The following is a 21457-nucleotide window of genomic DNA, read 5'->3' as shown; positions in this document are numbered from 1 at the left end:
TGGACACAAAATGTGGAAAGTTGGACATGTAGGTATACCAAATGGTGGCTCAGTGGTTAGCACTGCTGCCTTTACAGCGCCAGGGACCCGGGTTCGATTCCAGCCTCGGGTGACTGACTGTGTGGAGTTTGCACATTCTCCCCGTGTCTGCGTGGGTTTCCTCCGGGTGCTCCGGTTTCCTCCCACAGTCCAAAAATGTGCAGGTCAGGAGGACTGTTCATACTAAATTGCCCATAGTGCTAGGTGCATTAGTCAGGGGGAAATATAGGGTAGGAGAATGGGTCTCTTCGGAGGGTCGGTGTGGACTTGTTGGGCCGAATGGCCTGTTTCCACACTGTAGGGAATCTATTCTAACCTCAAACACTTGGGGAGGCAAGTGGCATGTTAGCCTTTAATGGATGTTTTACAGGGGCATGTGAGACCTCACCCATTAGGTACAGTTTGGTTTCCTTTCCTAAACATACCTTCAAGGGACTACTACATAGTTCACTCGCGAGGGATTTGGAGGGAGAAGGCTGTCCTACGATGAGAGATTGAGTATGATGAACAGATATTCTTCACATTTTTAAGCTCTGATCTCCAGCATCTGCAGTCCTCACTTTCTCCTAGATATTCTTCAAAGTTGAGAAGAATAAGAGGCAGTACAATTCTGAGGAGTAATGTGACCGGATGGATGTTTTGAGCTTGTTTCCTATTGTTGGAGAGTCCAGACCTACACGTTGTGATCTTAGGCTGAGACCTGAGATAAGAGTTTTCTTCACTCGCAGTGTTTGGTGTTCTCTATCCCAGAGGGTTATGAGTGCCTGTACGCAGAGATTGACCCTGCTGGAGCCGACCAATGAATATTGGAATGTGAGTCAGCTGTGGACTCGGTGGGTAGCACACTTGCCACCATAAGGTTTAGGAGCAAAAGTAGGCCATTCAGCCCATCGAACCCACTCCACCATTCAATGAGATCACGTTGATCCGATAATTATCAGCTCCACATACAGCCTCCACCTCCCCCCCCCCCCCCCCTCCCCTCCCTCCAAAGCTCACGATTCCCCCACTGATTAAAAATCCATCTCCGCCTGGAATAAGCTGAGCTCCTGGGCTGTTAAGTCTAGGTCATCGAGGTTTGACCACCTAAAAACCAAGCCTGGTGCTCCATTGCAGTACTGAAGCAGTGCTACACTGACAGAGGTGCTGTCTTTCTGATAAAGTATTGAACTAGACTTCCCTCAGCTTCAGTTGTCTATTAAAGATCCCGTTGGCAGTGTACTGAAGAAATAAAAGTGTGTTCTCCCCAATTTCCAGGCCAAATTCTCCCCTTGGTCAAAATCATTTGTAAATGTTGGTGGAATACAGATGTTATCCCATGATGCTGAAACAGGAGAAGGTTGAGTTGAGTGGGAAGGTTAGGAGTGAAGCCGATCCTGAGGGGCCATATGTATGGGCTGCCCACGCTCCTGTTGCTAATTTTAGAGTTATAGAGCCGTACAGCACAGAAAAGGACATTCAACCCATCGCACCTACTCTGACTATAACTACTACTCTAATTCCAATTTGCTACACTTGTCCCGTATCCATGAATGTTATATTTGAAATGCTCATCCAAATGTTTTTTTTTTGCAAGGTTGTAAGCTTACCGGTCTGCACTCCCTTCCCAGGCAGGGCATTCCACTGCCTACAGAGTGAAATCCCCTCTGAATCTCCAGCCCTTTAGCCTAAAACCTAAAACTACCCTCGTGATTGACCTCTCTCTTCACCCCGTCCATTGCCCTCATAATCTTAGGTACCTCGATCATGTCCCCCCTCCGTCTTTACTGCTCTAAAGCAAACAATTCAAGCCTATCTAGTCTCTCATTGTAACTCAGTATCTCCATCCCTAGCCATCTGGGTGAACTTCCTCTGTACCCCATCTAGAGCTAACACATCCTTCCTGTAGTGAGGTGAGCAGAACTTCATACAATACTCCAGCTGTGGCCTTACCAATCTCCTGTACAACTCCAACATCACCACCTTGTTCTTGTACTCTATACCACGACTGATGAAAGCAAGTGTCCCAGTTGCTGCCTTAATGATCATGTTCACATGCTGTGCCGACTTCAGGGTTCTGTGAATAATTAGCTCTGAAAATCTCAGGATGAAGGGCTTGTGCCCGAAACGTCGAATTTCCTGCTCCTTGGATGCTGCCTGACCTGCTGCGCTTTTCCAGCAACACATTTTCAGCTCTGATCTCCAGCATCTGCAGTCCTCACTTTCTCCTCTATGAATAATTACCCAAGATCCCTCTGTACCCCCGAACTACCCAGTGTCCTGCCTTTCATTAAATGCTTCCTCATCTTGTTTTTTTTCTCTTTTCCAAAATGCACCACCTCGCACTTAGCAGGCAGGGTTAAATACCATCCGCCACTGGTGTGCCCTACCCATCTCCACCTTCCTGTAACCCATAACCATTTTCCTCACAATTAACCTCTCTACCAATCTTGGTGTCATCTGCAAACTTGCTTACTGCCCTCCCCATGTTTTCATCTGTATGATTTATATAAATATATCAAAAAAAAAGGTCTCAATCCTGATCCTTGTGGTGCACCACTGGACTCCAGCCCCCGGTCACTCAGACAACCTCCTACCCTTACCCTTTGTGCTTCTGCAGTTTCTGATCCATCTCACCACACTTCTCCGGGATTCCATGTGCGTTCACCTTCTCAGTCAGTCTCCTGTCTGGGAGAAATTGAGCTTCCCTCGTCCACGCACTTGATCACATTTTTTTTTTGAAAGATGCTAACAGTTTTCTCTGGCTTTGTCGGGGGAGGTCGTGCCTAACACATTTGTTAGAGATTTTCGAATGTTCTTCTTGGTTTTCGTCGAATACTCATCTGGGATCTTCGCTCCCCACTCCCCCGGAGAGAAGCCTTGGTTTTATGTCTCATATGGAAGAAGACCTGGTTCTGCAGCCTTCCCACAGCACAGGATGGAGGATACTGGGCCTGCTCTGCTTTCTGTAGTGAAGCCTGAACCCACAAGTTGAGTGACAACTCTCTCCCGCTAAAAGAGGCAACGAGTAGCAGGGTGTGGGTATGGGTCCCAGGGGGATCGTGAACCTTCTGGAACAGTGCCCTGGATAACGGTAGGCTAAGTGCTGGACAACTGACCCCTGACTCTCTGAAGCACAGGCTTCCTCTGAGGGATTTAATGGTGCCCCTGGCACCTTGCTGACTAAAAGGCCGCAATACAAAGAGAGAAAATCTGAATTTATATAGCGCCTTGTACGATTTCAGGACACCCTGTAACAATCCAAAGCCAAGAAGTGACTAACTCAAACCAATAAACCATGCAGTACAGGCCCTTCGACCCTCAATGTTGCGCCAACCGCCCATTTAAATGCCCTTAACGTCGGCGAGTTTACTACTATTGCAGGCAGTGTGTTCCTTGCTCCTACTACTGAGTAAAGAAACTACCTCTGACACCTGTCCTTAATTTATCACCCCTCAATTTAAAGCTGTGTCCCCTTGTGTTAGCCTTCACCATCCAAGGAAAAAGGCTCTCACTGTCCACCTTATCTAACCCTCTGATTATCTTACATGTCTCAAGTCACCTCTCAACCTTCTTCTCTCCAACAAGAACAGCTTAGTTCCCTCAAGCTTTCCTCTTTAGACTTTCCCTCCATACCAGGCAACATGCTGGTAAATCTCTGGACCCATTCCATAGCTTTCACATCCTTCCCATAATGTGGTGACCAGAACTGTATGCAATACTGCAGGTGCAGCCGCACCAGTGTCTTGTACAGCTGAAGCATGACCTTATGGCTCAATCCCCCTACCAATAAACACCAACACACCATATGCCTTCTTAACAACCCTATCAACCTGGGTTGAAAATGTGTTGCTGGAAAATCGCAGCAGGTCAGGCAGCATCCAAGGAGCAGGAGAGTCGACGTTTTGGGCATGAGCCCTTCTTCAGCTCTGATCTCCAGCATATGCAGTCCTCACTTTCTCCTATCAACCTGGGTGGCAACTTTCAGGGATTCATACTCCTGTTCACCGAGATCTCTCTGTTCATCTACACTGCCAAGCATTTTACCATTAGCCCAGTACTCTGCATTCCTGTTATTTTGTCCAGAGTGAACTACCTCACACATTTCCGCATTAAACTCCATTTGCCACTTCTCCGCCCAGCTCTGCAGCTTATCCACGTCCCTCTGTAACCTACAACATCCTTAGGCGCTATCCACAACTCTGCCTATCTTAGTGTATTCCGCAAATTTACTAACCCATCCTTGTATGCCCACATCCAGACCATTTATAAAATAACAAACAGCAGTGGTCCCAAAACAGATCTTTGTTGTACACCACTAGTAACTGAACTCCAGGATGAACATTTCCCATCAACCACCACCCTCTGTCTTCCTTCAGCTAGCCAATTTCTGATCCAAACCACTAAATCATCTTCAAGCCCAAAACTCCGTATTTTGTGTAATAGCCTACTGTGGGGAACCTTCTCAAACGCCTTACTGAAATCCATGTACACCACACCAACTGTTTTACCCTCATCCACCTGTTTGGTCACCTTCTCAAAGAACTCAATAAGGTTACTTAAACATGACTTACCCTTTACAAAACCATGTTGACTATCTGGAATCAACTTATTCCTTTCCAGATGATGATAGATCCTATGTCTTATAATCTTTTCTAACACCTTACCCACAACCGAAATAAGGCTCACTGGCCTATTCTTGTCCTGACTCCCCTCCTTAAACAAGGGAACAACATTTGCCATTTTCCAGTCTTCTGGTACTATTCCTGTTGACAATGACAACATAAAGATCAAAGCCAAAGGCTCTGCAATCTCCTCCCTGGCTTCCCAGAGAATCCGAAGATAAATCCCATCTGGCCAGGGGACTTATATATTTTCAGATCTTCCAAAATTGCTAAAACCTCCTCTTTGTCGATCACAATTCCATCGAATCTAGTAGCCTGTAACTCCATATTCTCACTAACATTGCCTGTTTCTAATGTGAATACTGACCAAAAGTATTCATTAAGTGCTTCCCCTATGTCCCCCGATTCCCCACACAACTTCCCACTACTATATTTGAATGGCCAAAATCTTACTCTCGTCATTCTTTTATTCCTGATACACCTATAAAAGGACTTAGGGTTTTCCTTGATCCTATCTGCCAATAACCTCTCATGTCCCCTCCTGGCTTTTCTTAGCCCTCTCTTTAGATCTTTTCTGACTAACTTATAATTCTCAAGCCGCTGAGCCTTCATGCCTCATCCTCACATAAGCCACCTTCTTCCTCTGGACAAGAGCTTCAACTTCCTTTGTAAACCATGGTTCCCTCGCCAGACAACTACCTCTCCGCCTGATAGGTATATATTTATCAAGGACCCGCAGTAGCTGTTCTTTGAATAAGCTCCACATTTCAAATGTGTCCAACTCCTGCAGTTTCCTTCCCCATCCTATGCATCCTAAATCTTGCCTAACTGCATCATAATTTCCTTTTCCCCAGTTATACCTCTTTCCCTGCGGTGTATACTTATCCCAGCCCATCGCTAAAGTAAACATAACCAAATTGTGGTCACTATCACCAAAGTGCTCACATGCCTCCAAATCTAACACCTGGCCTGGTTCATTCCCCAGTACCAAACCCAATGTGACCTTGCCCCTTGTTGGCCTATCTACATACTGTGTCAGGAAACCCTCCTGCACGCATTGGACAAAAACTGACCCATCTAAAGTACTCGAACTATAGTATTCCAGTCAATGTTGGGGAAGTTAAAGTCCTCCACAACAACTCCCCTGTCACTCTCACTCCTATCGAGAAACCTCTTTGCTAACCTATCCTCTACATCTCTGGAACTATTTGGAGGCCTAAAGAAAACTCCCAGCAGGGTGACGTGACCTTTCCTGTTTCTAACCTCAGCCCATACTACCTCAGTGGATGAGTTCTCAAACATTCTCTCAGCGGCTGTAATACTATCCTTTACTGCCAGATTACTCAGACCCCTTGGCATCATGGTAGCCCACAAACCCATCAACACACTAAAACAGCAGCTTATGATTTTGAAGACCCTATACAGACAACAAGCAAAACTAATGTCATTTACAAAATACCGTGCAAGGACTGTAATAAACACTACACTGGACAAACAGGCAGAAAACTAGCCACCAGGATACATGAACACCAACCAGCCACAAAAAGACATGACCCTCTCTCACTAGTATCCTTACATATGGACTGGGACAACACATCCATCCTAGGACAAGCCAAACAAGGACACGCATGAGAATTCCTAGAAGCATGGCATTCCAACCGGAACTCTCTCAACAAACACGTCAGGTTAGACCCTATCTACCACCGCCTGAGAAAAGGAAAGGAAGTGGCTTTGCCACAGGAAATGACATCACCAACCCAAAGAAACCCAAACATATAAATAGAAAGCAGGAATTTTCAGCAGTGCTTCGCCTGAGGCCCACTGAAGATGTTACCTAGTAGGGTGACGAAACGTCTGGAAATGAACCATCCACGACTCTTGACTAACAATGCCACCCCTCCCCCCACCCTTTACCATCTTCTCTGTTCTTACTGAAACATCAAAATCCCTGAATCTACAGCAATATTCCTGTCCCTGCTCTATCCATGTCTCTGAAATGGCCGCAACATTGAAATCCCAGGTACCAACCCATGCTGCAAGTTCACCCCCTTATTCTGGATGTTCCTGGCATTGAAGTACACACATTTCAAACCAACATCCTGATCGTTGGTGATCTCTCATGATCTTGTAAACCTATCCCTCACCTCATACCCTCTACTTCCTGTACACTGGAACGAAGTTCAGGTTCCCATCCCTCTACTGCAGTAGTTTCCCTACCACACCTTCCCCCCCCCCCCCCCCCCCCCCCACCACCACCACCAAAGAGCATTAGCAAATTGGATATTGGTACCCCTCTGGTTAAGGTGCAGACCAGCCTGTTTGTAGAGATCCCACCTACCCCAGAAAGAGCTCCAAATATCCAAAACCCTCCCTGCAATCACATGTTCAGTTGCAATCTGTCCCTGTTCCTCGCCTCACTAGCACATGGCATGGATAACAAACTAGAGGTAACAACTCTGTTTGTTCTAGCTCTAAGCTGCCACCCTAACTCCCTGAATTTCTGCCATAGATCTTCACCTTTCTTCCTACTTATATCGTTGGTGCCTATATGGTCCACGATATGGGGCTGTTCCCCATCCTCCCCAATTATCCCTAAAACAAGATCCAAGACATCATGAACCCTGACATCTGGGAGGCAACACACCAATCAAGAGTCTCTCTCGTTCCCACGGAACTTCCTGTCTGTCCCCCCTAACTATGGAGTTCCCAATGACTAAAGCTCTGCTCCACTTCCCCCTTCCCTTCTGTGCAACAGGGACAGACTCTGTGCCAGAGACCTGTGCCCCATTGCTTACCCATGCTAAGTTGTCCCCCCCAAAAGTATCCAAAACGGTATACTTGTTGTTGAGGGGAACGGCCACAGGAGATCCCTGCACTGCCTACCGTTCCCTTTCCCAGTACTGACAGTAACCCATCTACCTTCTTCACGTGGTTGTGGAGTAACTACCTCCCTGTAACTCCTCTCAGTAACACCCTCTGCCTCCCCAATGATCCGAAGTTCATCCAGCTCCAGTTCCCTAACACGGTTTTTGAGGAGCTGGAGTTGGGTGCACCTCCCGCAGATGAAGTCAGCAGGGACACCAGAGGTGACCCTTATCTCTCTCATTCTGCAGGAGGAATATTCAACTGCCCTAACCTCCATTCCCAAAGAGACCGCTGAAAAAAATGAAACACGAAAGAAAACACTCATCACCTTATCAACCGATGCACAGAACTTTTTGGTAAGAGGAGGATGGGTGGGAGACACTACCCGCGTAGTGTTTCGGGTAAAGCAATTGCCCAAATATGTGACCTCATGATCTCAGTTGCCTCCAGCATCTGAACTTTGTGACTCCGTTTTTGAATTGCAGTGACGAAAAGCAAATTACTTTGAGGGTTTAAAATACAAGAGTCACATCCTCCCCAAAGTTCCATTGTCCATCATATGATGTACAGACACTTCTTACATGCAGAGTAGGAGGCGGCCAGTTATCTTCCTACTGGCTCTTTAGAAGTGGTTCCCTCATCGCAACACTTTACCCAAAAATGTTCCCGCTCTCGCTCTCTCAATGTTTATTCAACTGCCTTTCGAAAATTACGATTGAAGCTGTTCCTGCCACTCTTTCAGATCACAATAACTCCCTGCTTTTTAAAATTAAATCCACCTCCTCCAATTCATTCACTGTTAGTACGTACTGCACAGTCCTGCCAACACAGAAGCTCTGGGATGTATTAGATAGACAGAACCCTTTCTTTTGGCATTGTTGTCATATTGATGTTTTGACTTGTTGTGTGGTTTCCTGGGCTCAGATTTGTGATTGTTCAGCCAAGTGTAGCGGGTCACATTTTTTGGCTGATACCAGACTGCAGTTTTTGGGGGACTGGTGGGGAAGTTGGTCAGGGTCATGCTAGCACACTCAGTGGAGATGTTCTGTAAAGTGCAGGATCATAGCTCCTTGAAAGTGGAGTTGCAGGTGGATAGGATAATGAAGAAGGTATTTGGTATGCTTTCCTTTATTGGTCAGTATTGAGTACAGGAGTTGGGAGATCATGTTGCAGCTGTACAGGATATTGGTTAGGCTACTGTTGGAATATTGTGTGCAATTCTAACCTTCCTATCGGAAGGATGTTGTGAAACTTGAAAGGGTTCAGAAAACATTTACAAGGATGTTACCAGGATTTGAGCTATAGGGAGAGGCTGAAAAGATTAGATTAGATTCCCTACAGTGTGGAAACAGGCCCTTTGGCCCAACCAGTCCACACTGACCCTCCGAGGAGTAACCCGCCCAGACCCATTTCCCTCTGACTAATGCACCTAACACTATGGGCAATTTAACGTGGCCGATTCACCTGACCTGCACATCTTTGGACTGTGGGAGGAAACCCAAGCAGACACTGGAGAACATGCAAATTTCACACAGACAGATGCCCAAGGCTGGAATTGAACCAGGGATCCTGGTGCTGTGAGGCAGCAGGGCTAATCACTGAGCCACTGTGCCATTAGGGCTGTTTTCCCTGGAGCATCAGAGGCTGAGGGGTGACGTTATAGAGGTTTATAAAATCATGAGGAGCGTGGATAGAGTAAATAGACAAGGTCTTTTCCCTGGGGTGGGGGAGTCAAGAACTAGAGGACATAGATTTAGGGTGAGAGGGGAAAGATATAAAAGGAACCTAATGAGCAACATTTTCACGCAGAGGGTGGTACGTGTGTGGAATGAGCTGCCAGAGGAAGTGGTGGAGGCTGGTACAATTGCAACATTTAAAAGGCATCTGGATGGGTATATGAACAGGAAGGGTTTGGAGGGATGCGGACCAAGTGCTGGCAAATGGGGACTAGGTTGGGTTGGGATATCTGGTCGGCATGGACGGGTTGGGTTGAAGGGTCTGTTTCCGTGCTGTACGTCTGTATGCGTCCTTAAACTTCCAGGACTCGGTGCTGGGGTGGGCATTCCACAACATCAGTCCGTAAACACTGTCCTCCATTTTGATTTTGTTTCTCTTTGCCATGTTTATAATGTTTGAGTTTTCAAACCAAGCTGTTCATCATTCTGGCATTCCCACTTGCATTAGACACACACCTTTGTCTCTTCACTGATACCTTCGACCACTCCCTTCACATTTTAATTCAGGACATCTTTGTTAATTAAAATTTTCTCTCCCCTCTGCCCTATTCCAGACTTTCCCATCCACCCAACTTTGATAGTATAAAACCCATCATATTTTTATCATCTCTTCTATTCCAAAGAAGGGTCATAATGACCTCAACGTTAACCCTGTTTCTCTCTCCATGGATGCTGCCAGACCTGCTGAGTGTCTCCAGTGCTTTCTGTTTTTAAGTTAGAATGTGGAACTTGTTATCCTAGTACCCCTGAGGTAAATAGCACAGGAGATTCATTTCAGGGAAAGCTGGATAAACAGATGAGGGAGAAAGTATAATGTTTGCTAATAGGAAGTCAAGCCGGAGGAGATTAGGAGCAGAAGTAGACCACACAGCCATAGAGATATACAGCATGGAAACAGACCCTTCAGTCCAACTTGTCCATTATGACCAGATACCCCAACCTAATCTAGTTCCATTTGCCAGCACTTGGCCCATATCCCTCCAAACCCTTCCTATTCATATACCCACCCAGATGCCTTTTAATATTGTAATCGTATCAGCCCCTACCACTTCCTCTGGCAGCACATTCCATACATGTGCGCCACCCTCTGCGTGAAAATGTTGTCCCTTAGGTCTCTTTAATGTCTTTCCCCGCTCTCCTTATACCAATGCCCTCTAGTTTTGGACTACCCTATCCTGGGGAAAAGTCCTTGCCTACTGACCCTAAACATACCTCCCATGGTTTTATCAACCTCTGTAAAGTCTAACTGCATGTCACCCCCCCACCATGATGCTCCAGGGAAAATAGCTCCAGTCTATTCAGCCTCCCCCAGACCTCCAACCCTCAACATCCTCATAAATCTTTTCTGAACCTTTTTCAGATTTCACAACATCTGTCCGAAGGGAGGGAGACCAGAATTGCACACAATATTCCAAAGGTGGCCTAACCAATGTTGTACAACTGCAACATTGTGTTCGTTGGAGTATTGTGTTCAGTTTTGGTCACCTTGCTATCGGAAGGGTGTTATGAAACTGGAAAGAGTGCAGAAGAACATTACAAGGATGTTGCCAGGACTCAAGGTCTGAGTTATAGGGAGAGGTTGGACAAGCTAGGACTCTTTTTTTTTTCTTTAGAGCATAGCAAACTGAGGGGGTGATCTTATAGTAGTGTATAAGATCATGAGAGGCATGAATGCACTCCGTCTTTACCCCAGGGATGGGGAATCAAGGACTAGAGGGCATCAGTTTAAGGTTAGAGGGGAAAGAATAAAAGGGAACCTGAGGGGCAACTCTTTTACACAGAGGGATGTACGTGGATGGAGATTTTGGTCGGCATGGACCAGTTTGGGTTAAAGGGCCTGTCTCTGTGCTGTAGGACTCTCTGACTCAATGAACATGACCTCTCGACTCCGATATTCCATTCGGTCTGTCATGTCTGGTTTACCATTCAAAATGAATGTGGCTGATCTGCTTATGTCCCGAATTTTACATTTATCCCCAATAGCCCTGAATTCCCTGATCTATCTAACCTCTGCCTTTAAAAATATTTGATGACCTTGCATCCACTGCCTTCTGAGACGGACTCCCAGAGTCTCTCAGCCGCCTGAGAAAAAAAACTTATTTCATCTCACTCCTAAAAGGGTGAGCCCTAATTTTTAAATAATTAGATTAGATTACCTACAGTATGGAAATAGGTCCTTCGGCCCAACAAGTCCCCACCAACCCTCCGAAGAGCAACCCACCCAGACCTTTCCCCTACATTTACCCCTGACTAATGCACCTAACACTATGGGCAGTTTAGCATAGCCAGTTCACCCTAACCTGCATGTTTTTGGACTGTGGGAGGAAACCGGAGCAAACCCACGCAGACACGGGGAGAATGTGCAAACTCCACACAGACAGTCACCTGAGGTGGGAATTGAACCCGGGTCCCTTCCAATGCAATTATGCACTTCCTTAAATAAAGAGTCCAAAATTACACAAAGAATTTGAGATGTGGTCTCAGCGATGCCCTGCATTATAACATATGACCATAAGACATAGGAGCAGAAATTAGGCTGTTCAGCCCATCAAATCTGCTCCACCATTTAATCCTCGCTGATAGGTCTTTCAATCCCATTTTCCCACTTCCTCCCCGTAACCTTTGATCCCCTTGACAGTCATGAAGTTATCTATCTCCGTTTCACCTACACTCAATGACCTGCCTTCCCCAGCTTTCCGAGGCAATGAATTCCACAGATTCACCACCCTCTGGCTGATGGAGTTTTTAACTTCCTTATTTTTATATTCAGCTCTTTTTATAATAGAGGATAGCATTCCATTAGCCACCTTGATCACTTCCTGTACCTAAAAACTAACTTGAGACAATATCAGCACATACATAAGCCCTGGCATAGACCCGTGAGTGACTGTGCCTGTTGGGGAGATTTAATTTCTGTCTGCATTTCTGGGAGGAGAAGGTGAAAATGAAACGCTGTTTTTCTTTCTTCCCCCGCCCCCCCAACAACTCTGTTCAGACTGGAGAGAGTGACTCGCAAGAAGAAAGGCAGAGTGTGGTAGCTGGTCACCCGAAGGTCCCTGTGGGGTCTGCATGTTCCAGAAGTCAGGTCGATGACGGCTTTCTGCAGCCACTGGTAATACCGGTATCAGTGCCAGTCCGAAAGCTGGACCCTGTTTCAACCAGCACCGACAAGAAAGCGGATGGGGAGTCCCCGAGGAACTCGGCAAACGACAGGAATCTGTCGGAGCTCAATCCATCTCTATTACCCACCCGCAGACGAAGATTGAGTAAAGGGTCAGGAACAGAACACTCGGCCCAGGTAACACGCTGTTCTAACATTGGGCACTTTTATGTCTGTAATCTGGTAAACCTACAGAGTCTTAGAGTGCTTATGGTTCATGACAGCTCCCTGTAGGTCAATCCAATCAGTCCCATCCCTCCTGCTCAATCCCTGGTCGCTCGCTCTCCCAACTGCTCACGTGATTTCCTTTAAAACTCATGGGTTGTCCCCACTTACGTAAGCAGTGAGTTTTAGTTTATCAGTATTTGCCATATTCTCTATCTTTTGCCCAAAGCTTTATAAGTCTTTGTCCCCTTCTTCTAGTACCGTCAAGTCCAAACGTTGCTTTCCCCTTGTTTACTTGGCCTCAGCCAGTCCCGATCTCCTCCACCTCAGCCAATTCTCCCTTCAATCTCCTTTTGTTTCAAGGAGAACAAACTCAGCTTCACCGATCCAGTCTTGTGGTGAAATTCCCATTCTTGGATCAATCCTGGTAACTCTCCTCCTCTGCAGCTTGTCAAGATCCCATACCATTTCTCCACGATGGGGTGATGCGACCTGGACACATTGCTCTAGCTGTGAGCTGGCCAGAGCCTTATAAACCTCCCTCCCTTTATACTCACTTTGCAAAGCCCCGAGGTCTCATACACTGTGCGACCCACTACCTCAGTGTGACCCTTGAAGATCAGTGGATGTGCAGCCCCAGGTTCCTTGTCCCTTCAAATTCTTCCGAACTGTGTTGTTAAGTTTGTATTGCCCTCATGCTTTCTGTTCTGCCGAAATACACTTTGTCCGTTCTCCAGATAAAATTCGATCTGCCCCTCTCCAGCTTGTTCTCATCCTGCCTTTTGTTAGCCCACGTCCTATTGCACTTTATAGGTATCCCCCTCACTGTTAGCTAAATGTCCACAAGTGATTATCCAGGTGCCTTTTGACATAGAGGATGTTAGAATGGGTGAAGAGGTAGGTGTGTGTGTGTGTGTGTGTGTGTGTGTGTGTAAGTAAGTAAAAAGAGGAGGGTTAAGGTGGAGCGGGTTAGTGAGGGATTTCCAAAGGTTAGCAATTGCATGCGTCTCTCCCAATAGTGGAGTGATTTAAATTAGGGACGCACTGATAACGAAGGGCGAGAGCTGTCTTACGGATGTGGGGAGCATAAGTGGAGCGACTTGAATATGAGGTGAATGGGAGCCAGTGTAGATCAGCGAGGACAAAGGCTGATGGCATCAGGTCATGGTGCAGGTTAAGGAATAGGCAGCAAAATTCTGGATGACCTCCAGTTAGGGAAGGTGCAAGATAAGGGGGTCAGCTGGAGGAGCATAGGAACAGTTGATCTTAAAGGCAACAAAGGCGTGGATGACGGTCTCAGCAGGAGATGGACTGAACCAGGGGCAGACTCGGGGGATTTAGGAAGGTGAACAAATGTTTGAAGATTCACTTGGGCAAACCTCTTCCTGTAAGTTTTTGATCTGACACACATACATTAACTCAGAGCAGGAGTAGGCCACTGCTCTGTTATTCAGTAAGATTATGGCTGGTCTTTTTAGAGTCCTAGAGTCATAGAGATGTACAGCACGGAAACTGACCCTTCAGTCCAACCGGTCCATGCTGACCCAGATATCCCAACCCAATTTAGTCCCACCTGCCAGCACCCGGCCCATATCCCTCCAAACCCTTCCTATTCATATACCCATCCAAATGCCTCTTAAATGTTGTAACTGTACCAGCCTCCACCACTTCCTCTAGCAGCTCATTCCATACACGTACCACCCTTTGTGTGAAAAAGTTGCCCCTTAGGTCTCTTTTATATCTTTCCCCTCTCACACTAAACCTATGCCCTCTAGGTCTGGACTCTCAGACTCCAGGGAAAAGACTTTGTCTATTTATCCTATCCATGCCCCTCATAACTTTGTTAACCTCTATAAGGTCACCCCTCAGCCTCCGACACTCCGAGGAAAACAGCCCCAACCTGTTCAGCCTCTCCCTCTAGCTCAGATCCTCCAACCCTGGCAACATCCTTCTTAATCTTTTCTGCATCCTTTCAAGTTTCACAACATCTTTCAGATAGGAAGGAGACCAGAATTGCACGCAGTATTCCAACAGTGGCCTAACCAATGTCCTGTACAGCTGCAACATGTTCTGAATCCTATGCTCCCAATAACCTTTTGATTCTTGTCAGGCAAGGCAATCTATCAAACTCTGGCATGAAAATGATCAATTACTCCACTTCCTGTGGTACAGGGTTCCAATGTTGCACAGCCCTCTGAGTAAAAAAAATCCCTCATCTCTGCACTGAAAGGGCAAGTCCTAATTTTAAAATCATGTCCCTTAGTTCTGAGCTGACCCACATTGTTTCAACAAGGTGGATGTGGAAACAATTCGGGATCTTATCGACGTCAGTTAAATCACCCCTCATCCTTCTAAACTCCACGGGAAAGAAGCCCAGTCGTCCATCCTTTCCTGATAAGACAAACCACTCGGTCCTCATATGAGTTTAATAAACTTCCTTTGAATCATCTCCAAAATACTTATATCCTTTCCTAAATAAGAGATTAAAAACTGCATACAGTATTCAAGGTGTGGTCTCACCAAGATTTGTACAACAGAAGCATAACCTCTTTGTGTATATATTCAATTACTCACCATCCTGACTTGGAAATATCCTGCTCCATCCCTCAGTGCATTATGGGTCTATCTACAGCACATGGTCTGCAGCAGTTCAAGAAGGCAGCTCGCTCCCATCCTCTCAAGGTCAACAAGGAATGGGCAATAAATTCTAACCCGGTCAGTGATGCCCATAATCCCACAAATAAATCTCTAAAGCTATAGCAGTGCATTGGCCTTGTTAACCACTTGCTGTACCTGCATGCCAACATTTTGTGGCTCATGCTATCTCTCTAGGTTATTTTGTGTTCTGAATTCTACAATTACTTCTGCTTCAGTTCTACTCTCCTTTGTTCTTTGTAAGAATAAAACAAATTTACAGCCCAGGAACAGGCCCTTTGGCCCTCCAAGCCTGAGCCAATCCAAATCTTCGGTGGTAGGCAAAGTAATGGAAAGGGTACTGAGGGATAGGATTTATGAGTATCTGGAAAGACACTGCTTGATTAGGGACAGCCAGCACGGATTTGTGAGGGGTAGGCCTTGCCTTACAAGTCTTATTGAATTCTTTGAGGTGGTGACCAAGCATGTGGATGAGGGTAGAGCAGTGGATGTAGTGTACATGGATTTTAGTAAGGCATTTGATAAGGTTCCCCATGGTAGGCTTGTTAGGAGGCATGGGATAGTGGGAAATTTGGCCAGTTAGATAGAGAACTGGCTAACCGGTCGAAATCAGAGAGTGGTGGTAGATGGTAAATATTCAGCCTGGAGCCCAGTTCCGCAGGGATCAGTTCTGGGTCCTCTGCTGTTTGTAATTTTTATTAATGACTTGGAAGAGGGAGTCGAAGGGTGGGTCAGTAAATTTGCAGATGATACGAAGATTGGTGGATTTGTGGATAGTGAGGATGGCTGTTGTCAGCTGCAAAGGGACTTAGATATGATGCAGAGCTGGGCTGAGGAGTGGCAGATGGAGTCCAACCCTGTCAAGTGTGAGGTTGTCCATTTTGGAAGGACAAATAAGAATGCGGAATACAGGGTTAACGGTAGGGTTCTTAGTCAGGTGGAGGAACAGAGGGATCTTGGGGTCTATGTTCATAAATCTTTGAAAGTTGCCACTCAGGTGGATAGAGCTTGTAAGAAGGCCTATTAGCGTTCATTAGCAGAGGGATTGAATTCAAGAGTCGTGAGGTGATGTTGCAGCTGTACAGGACTTTGGTAAGGCCACATTTGGAGTTCTGTGTGCAGTTCTGGTCGCCTCACTTTAGGAAAGATGTGGAAGCTTTGGAGAGGGTGCAGAGGAGATTTACCAGGATGTTGCCTGGAATGGAGACTAGGTCATACGAGGATAGGTTGAGAGTGCTAGGCCTTTTCTCATTGGAACGGCGAAGGATGAGTGGTGACTTGAGAGAGGTTTATAAGATGATCAGGGGAATAGATAGAGACATTTTCCCCAGGTACAACAAAGTGTTACAAGCGGGCATATATTTAAGGTGAAGGGTGGAAGGTATAGGGAGGGTATTACGGGTTGGTTCTTTACCCAGAGAGCGGTGGGGGCATGGAATGCGCTGCCTGTGGGAGTGGCAGAGTCAGAATCATTGGTGACCTTTAAGCGGCAATTGGATAGGTACATAGATAGGTACTTAAGCTAGGACAAATGTTCGGCACAACATCGTGGGCCGAAGAGCCTGTTCTATGCTGTATTGTTCTATGTTCTACTGTCTAAATCTGTCAGTCAATTTCTTAGCATTTGTAATCCTCTGCTCCCCACCTACTCATGTATTTATCCAGATACATCTTAAATGAATATACCATGCCTGGCTCTACCACCTCTGCTGGCAACGTGTTCCAAATGCCCACCACCCTCTGTGTGAAGTACTTGTCACGTGTATGCCCCTTAAACTTTCCACCTCTCACCTTGAAAGCATGACCTCTTGTTATTGAGTCCTTCACCCTGGGAAAAAGCTTATCTCTATCCACCCTGTTTATACCCTTCATGATTTTATAAACCTCAATCAGGTCCCCTCTCAATCTCCTTTTTTCTAATGAAAATAAACCTAACCTACTCAACCTCCCTTCATAGCTAGCGCCTTCCATACCAGGTAACAGCCTCATAAACCTTCTCTGCACCCTCTCCAAAGCATCCACATCCTTTTGGTCATGTGGCAACCAGAACTGTACACAATATTCCAAATGCGGCCGAATCAATGTCTTGTACAATTTTAACATGACTTGCCAGCTCTTATAGTAAAAAGTGAGGTCTGCAGATGCTGGAGATCAGAGCTGAAAATGTGTTGCTGGTTAAAGCACAGCAGGTTAGGCAGCATCCAAGGAACAGGAAGTTCGACGATTCCTGATGAAGGGCTCTGGCCCGAAACGTCGAATTTCCTGTTCCTTGGATGCTGCCTAACCTGCTGTGCTTTAACCAGCAACACATTTTCAGCTCTTGCCAGCTCTTATACTCAATACCCCGTCCAATGAAGGCAAGCATACCATATACCTTCTTGACCACTCTATCACCTGTGCAGCAACCTTCAGGGTACAATGGACCTGCACTCCCAGATCTCTCTCTTCATCAACTTTTCCTAAGGCTGTTCCATTCATTGTATAATTCGTTCTAGAATTAGACTTGCCTAAATACATCACCTCGCATTTGTCTGGATTGATATCCATCTGCCGCTTTTCTGCGCAACTCTCCAGTCTATCTCTATCCTCCTGTATTCTTTGACAGTCCCCTATGCTTTCTGCTACCCCACCAATCTTTGTGTCACCTGCAAACTTGCGGATCATGCCAACGGTGCCCTCTTCCAGATCATTTATGTTCCTGCCAAAGTGAACGACTTTATATTTTCCCACATTATACACCATCTGCCTGATTTTAGTCCACTCACTTTATCCATCTGCAACTTTATTATGTCAAAATCAAAGTACTGTAGATGTTGGAGATCTAAAACAAACACCAATATGAAGTCATTTTGGTAGGAGTAACAGCAAAAAGGATTATGACTTGAATGGTAACAAGTTGCAGCATGCTGCTATGCAGAGGGATCTGGGTGTCCTTGTGCATGAAGGTTGGTCTGCAGCTACAAGTAATTAGGAAGGCAAATGGAATTTTGTCCTTCATTGCGAAAGGGATTGAGTTTAAGAGCAGGGAGGTTATGTTACAGCTGTACAAGGTGCTGGTGAGGCCACACCCGGAGTACTGTGTGCAGTTTTGGTCTCCTTACTTGAGAAAGGATGTAGTGGCACTGGAGGGGGTGCAGAGGAGGTTCACTAGGTTGATTCTGGGGTTGAGGGGGTTAGCTTATGAGGAGAGACCGAATAAACTGGGATTATGTTCATTGAAATTCAGAAGATTGAGGGGGGATCTTACAGAAACATATAAAATAATGAAGGGAATGGATAAGACGGAAGTGGAGAGGATGCTTACACTGGCAGGTGAGACTAGGACATGAGGGATTAGAGATTAGAGGGAGCAGATTTAGGACTGAACTGAGAAGGAACTGCTTCACCCAGAGGGTTGTTAATCTATGGAATTCCTTGCCCAGGGAAGGAGTTGATGCTGTTTCAGTAATCGCTTTTAAAGCTAAGGTAGATACTTCTTTGAAAAATAAAGGAATAAGGTGGGAGTGTGGGTAAGTGGAGCTGAGTCCATGTAAAGATCAGCCACGATCTTATTGAGTGGTGGAGCAGGCTCGAAAGGCTGGACGGCCTGCTCCTGCTCCTAGCTCTTATAGAGACTGCTGGAAAAACTCAGCAGGTCTGGCAGAATCTGTGGAGAGAGAAACAGAGTTAAGGTTTTGAGTCTGATATGATTTCTTCGGACCGGTTGTGTTTCCCACAGTGTTTTCTGCTTTTATTTCTTGATTATGTCAGTTTCACAATGTACTTTCCTACCTTTTTGTGTCGATTGCAAATTTACCCGCTGTGCCTTTATTGAAGCCATCACCTTAAACTTTTTAATGGTTCGATTGATGTCACTCAACAGTGTTTCCATTTTGGATGAACCGTTCGAAGAGTCCGGTCGCCTCTTCAGAAAATACTGGTGCACTGACCTTGTACAATTTGGTCAACGAAAGGGGAACAAGTAAATACTCACTGGAATGGAGTGAGAATGGCCCACTCAAATGATCATCCTTGTGGTTTTTTTGCAGTTCATGTGGTTATCACTGGCAAAAAGGAGGGTTGTTGCCCGTCCCCAGATGGTGATGGGAGGACACTTCCTTGAACTGGGACGTGAGCTGGTTTGCGAGACCATCTCAGAAGGCGGGGACTTTGTCTCTATAATGCAGCAATGGTGTCTATTTTCAGTGCCAAGATATTTAATTGATATCTTAATTGAGTAAACAACAATCAATTGTTGAGTGTTATTTATAAATTAATAAATGAACCTGATTCATTAAGTAATTACAGTTACAGAGCAAGTGGTATGTTGTAGCTGTAACATGTGGGAGCTAGTGGACACCAATGTGAGTTAAGGCAACCACTGTGAGCATCTGTAACTCAAGGAATACTTGCCTGAATGAGTGAAGCTCCAACAACAATCATCCAGGACAAAGGAACCTATTGATTGGCACCCAGTGTAACATCTTAACATTCACTCCCTCCACTATCAATGCATAGCAATAGCAGAGGATAACAGACGCACGGCACTAACTCACCAAACTCCTTCAACGGCATTGTTGAAATCTGCAACTTCCAACACCACATGAGCAGCAGATGCATAGCATCGTCATCGCCTGCAAGTTCCTCTCTGAGCCACACACCATCCTGACCTGCAATTCTATCGTTGTTCCTTCAATGCCGTGGAGTCAAAATCCTGGAACTCCCTCCCTAACAGCATTACAGGTATTTACACTGTCAGAGCTGGAGTGGTTTAAGAAGGCAGCTCACCACCACTTTCTCTGCACCATTTTTGATGGATGTAAATGTCAGCCCGAATGGGGACACCCATATCCTGAAAACACATTGTTTTTTTAAAAAGTAACACTTCTATTCAAGAAAGGAGGAGACAAAAAAGCAGGAACTTCTTGGCCGGTTAGCTTAGTATCTGTCATTGGGAATATACTAGAACCCGTTATTGAGGGGACAGCATCAATTCATTCAGATAGCTCTAATATAATGAGGTAGTGTCAGCACAGTTCTGTGAAAACAAAATTTATGTTTGTCAATTGTTTTAGAAGATGTAACAGGCTGCATGGATACAGGGAAACTTGTAGATGTTGAGTATTTGAATTTCGAAAAGACCCTTGACAGGGTGTCATGTTAAGTTACTGCACAAGACGACAGCTGTTGGTATTGGAGGTGATATGTTTAGCATTGAGAGAGGATTGGCTAACTAACAGGAAATGGAGGATTAGGATAAATAGATCATTTTCTAGTTGACAAGCTGTAACTAGTGCAAACAGAACTGAAGCATAAAAGACCCTATACAGGCAACAAGCAAAACGAATGTCATTTACGAAATACCGTGCAAGGATTGTAACAAACACTACACTGGACAAACAGCAGAAAACTAGCCACCAGGATACGTGAACACCAACTAGCCACAAAAAGATGTGACCCACTCTCACCAGTGGGCAGAAGTGGGTTTTGCAGATGCTGGAGATCAAAGACAAGATTAGAGTGGCGCTGGAAAAGCACAGCAGGTCAGGCAGCATCCGAGGAGCAGGAAAATCGACGTTTCCGACAAAAGCCCTTCACCAGGATTCCTGATTAAGAGCTTTTGCCCGAAACATCGTTTTTCCTGCTCCACTATCACTACTATCCTTACAGACAGATGAGGAAGGACACCACTTCGACTGAGACAACACACCCAACTTCAGACAAGCCAAACAGAGACACGCACGAGAATTCCTAGAAGCATGCCATTCCAACCGGAACTCCATCAGTAAACAAATCGACTTGGGTCCCGTTTACCACCCCATGAGAAGAAGAACCAGAAATGACACCACCACAGGAAATGACATCACCAACCTAAGGAAACCTAAACACAAATGGAGTGTAGGTCAGTAACACTGGTGCATCGCTGGATGATGTCACCTAGTGTGGTGACGAAACATCTGAAAACGAACCTTCCAGCTCAGAGGGCAAACTTACACCCAGAACCACAACCTGAGCTACAAATCTTCTCAAAACCTGCTGGAGCCTAAACAATTTACAGCATGTATTTACATGGATGAAGGTTCCTACTGTATTGTTTCCACATTCTTTGTTAATTCAAAGAGAGACAGGAAGTTAGAAAATAGTATGGATGCATTTAAGAAGAAACTAGACGAGCAAAAGAGGGAAGAGGATTACCGGGTTATTGTGGGAGATTTAACTGAGAAAAGAAAGGAGGAAGGTCCAGTGGAACTGAA

General features: G+C 45.6%; 1 protein-coding gene across 4 annotated transcripts in view; it reads left to right on the top strand.

Annotated features, from left to right (window-relative positions):
• mideasb (mitotic deacetylase associated SANT domain protein b) overlaps positions 1 to 21457 on the top strand; it is an 86383-nt gene that overhangs the window by 41411 nt on the left and 23515 nt on the right. For 3 of the 4 annotated variants that reach the window (XM_060828663.1, XM_060828661.1, XM_060828662.1), the window contains exon 3: positions 12240 to 12542. The exons of the other annotated variant lie outside the window; for it this stretch is intronic. In XM_060828663.1, coding sequence (XP_060684646.1) covers positions 12240 to 12542 — 303 coding nt within the window. The remainder of the gene's footprint in view (positions 1 to 12239; positions 12543 to 21457) is intronic. 4 annotated transcript variants of the gene reach the window in all.

This window comes from Hemiscyllium ocellatum, chromosome 8 (genome assembly GCF_020745735.1).
Source record: "Hemiscyllium ocellatum isolate sHemOce1 chromosome 8, sHemOce1.pat.X.cur, whole genome shotgun sequence".
Lineage (NCBI taxonomy): Eukaryota > Metazoa > Chordata > Chondrichthyes > Orectolobiformes > Hemiscylliidae > Hemiscyllium > Hemiscyllium ocellatum.
The sequence above is the reverse complement of the archived record's forward strand: the minus strand, read 5'-3'. Positions and strand labels throughout refer to the sequence as shown.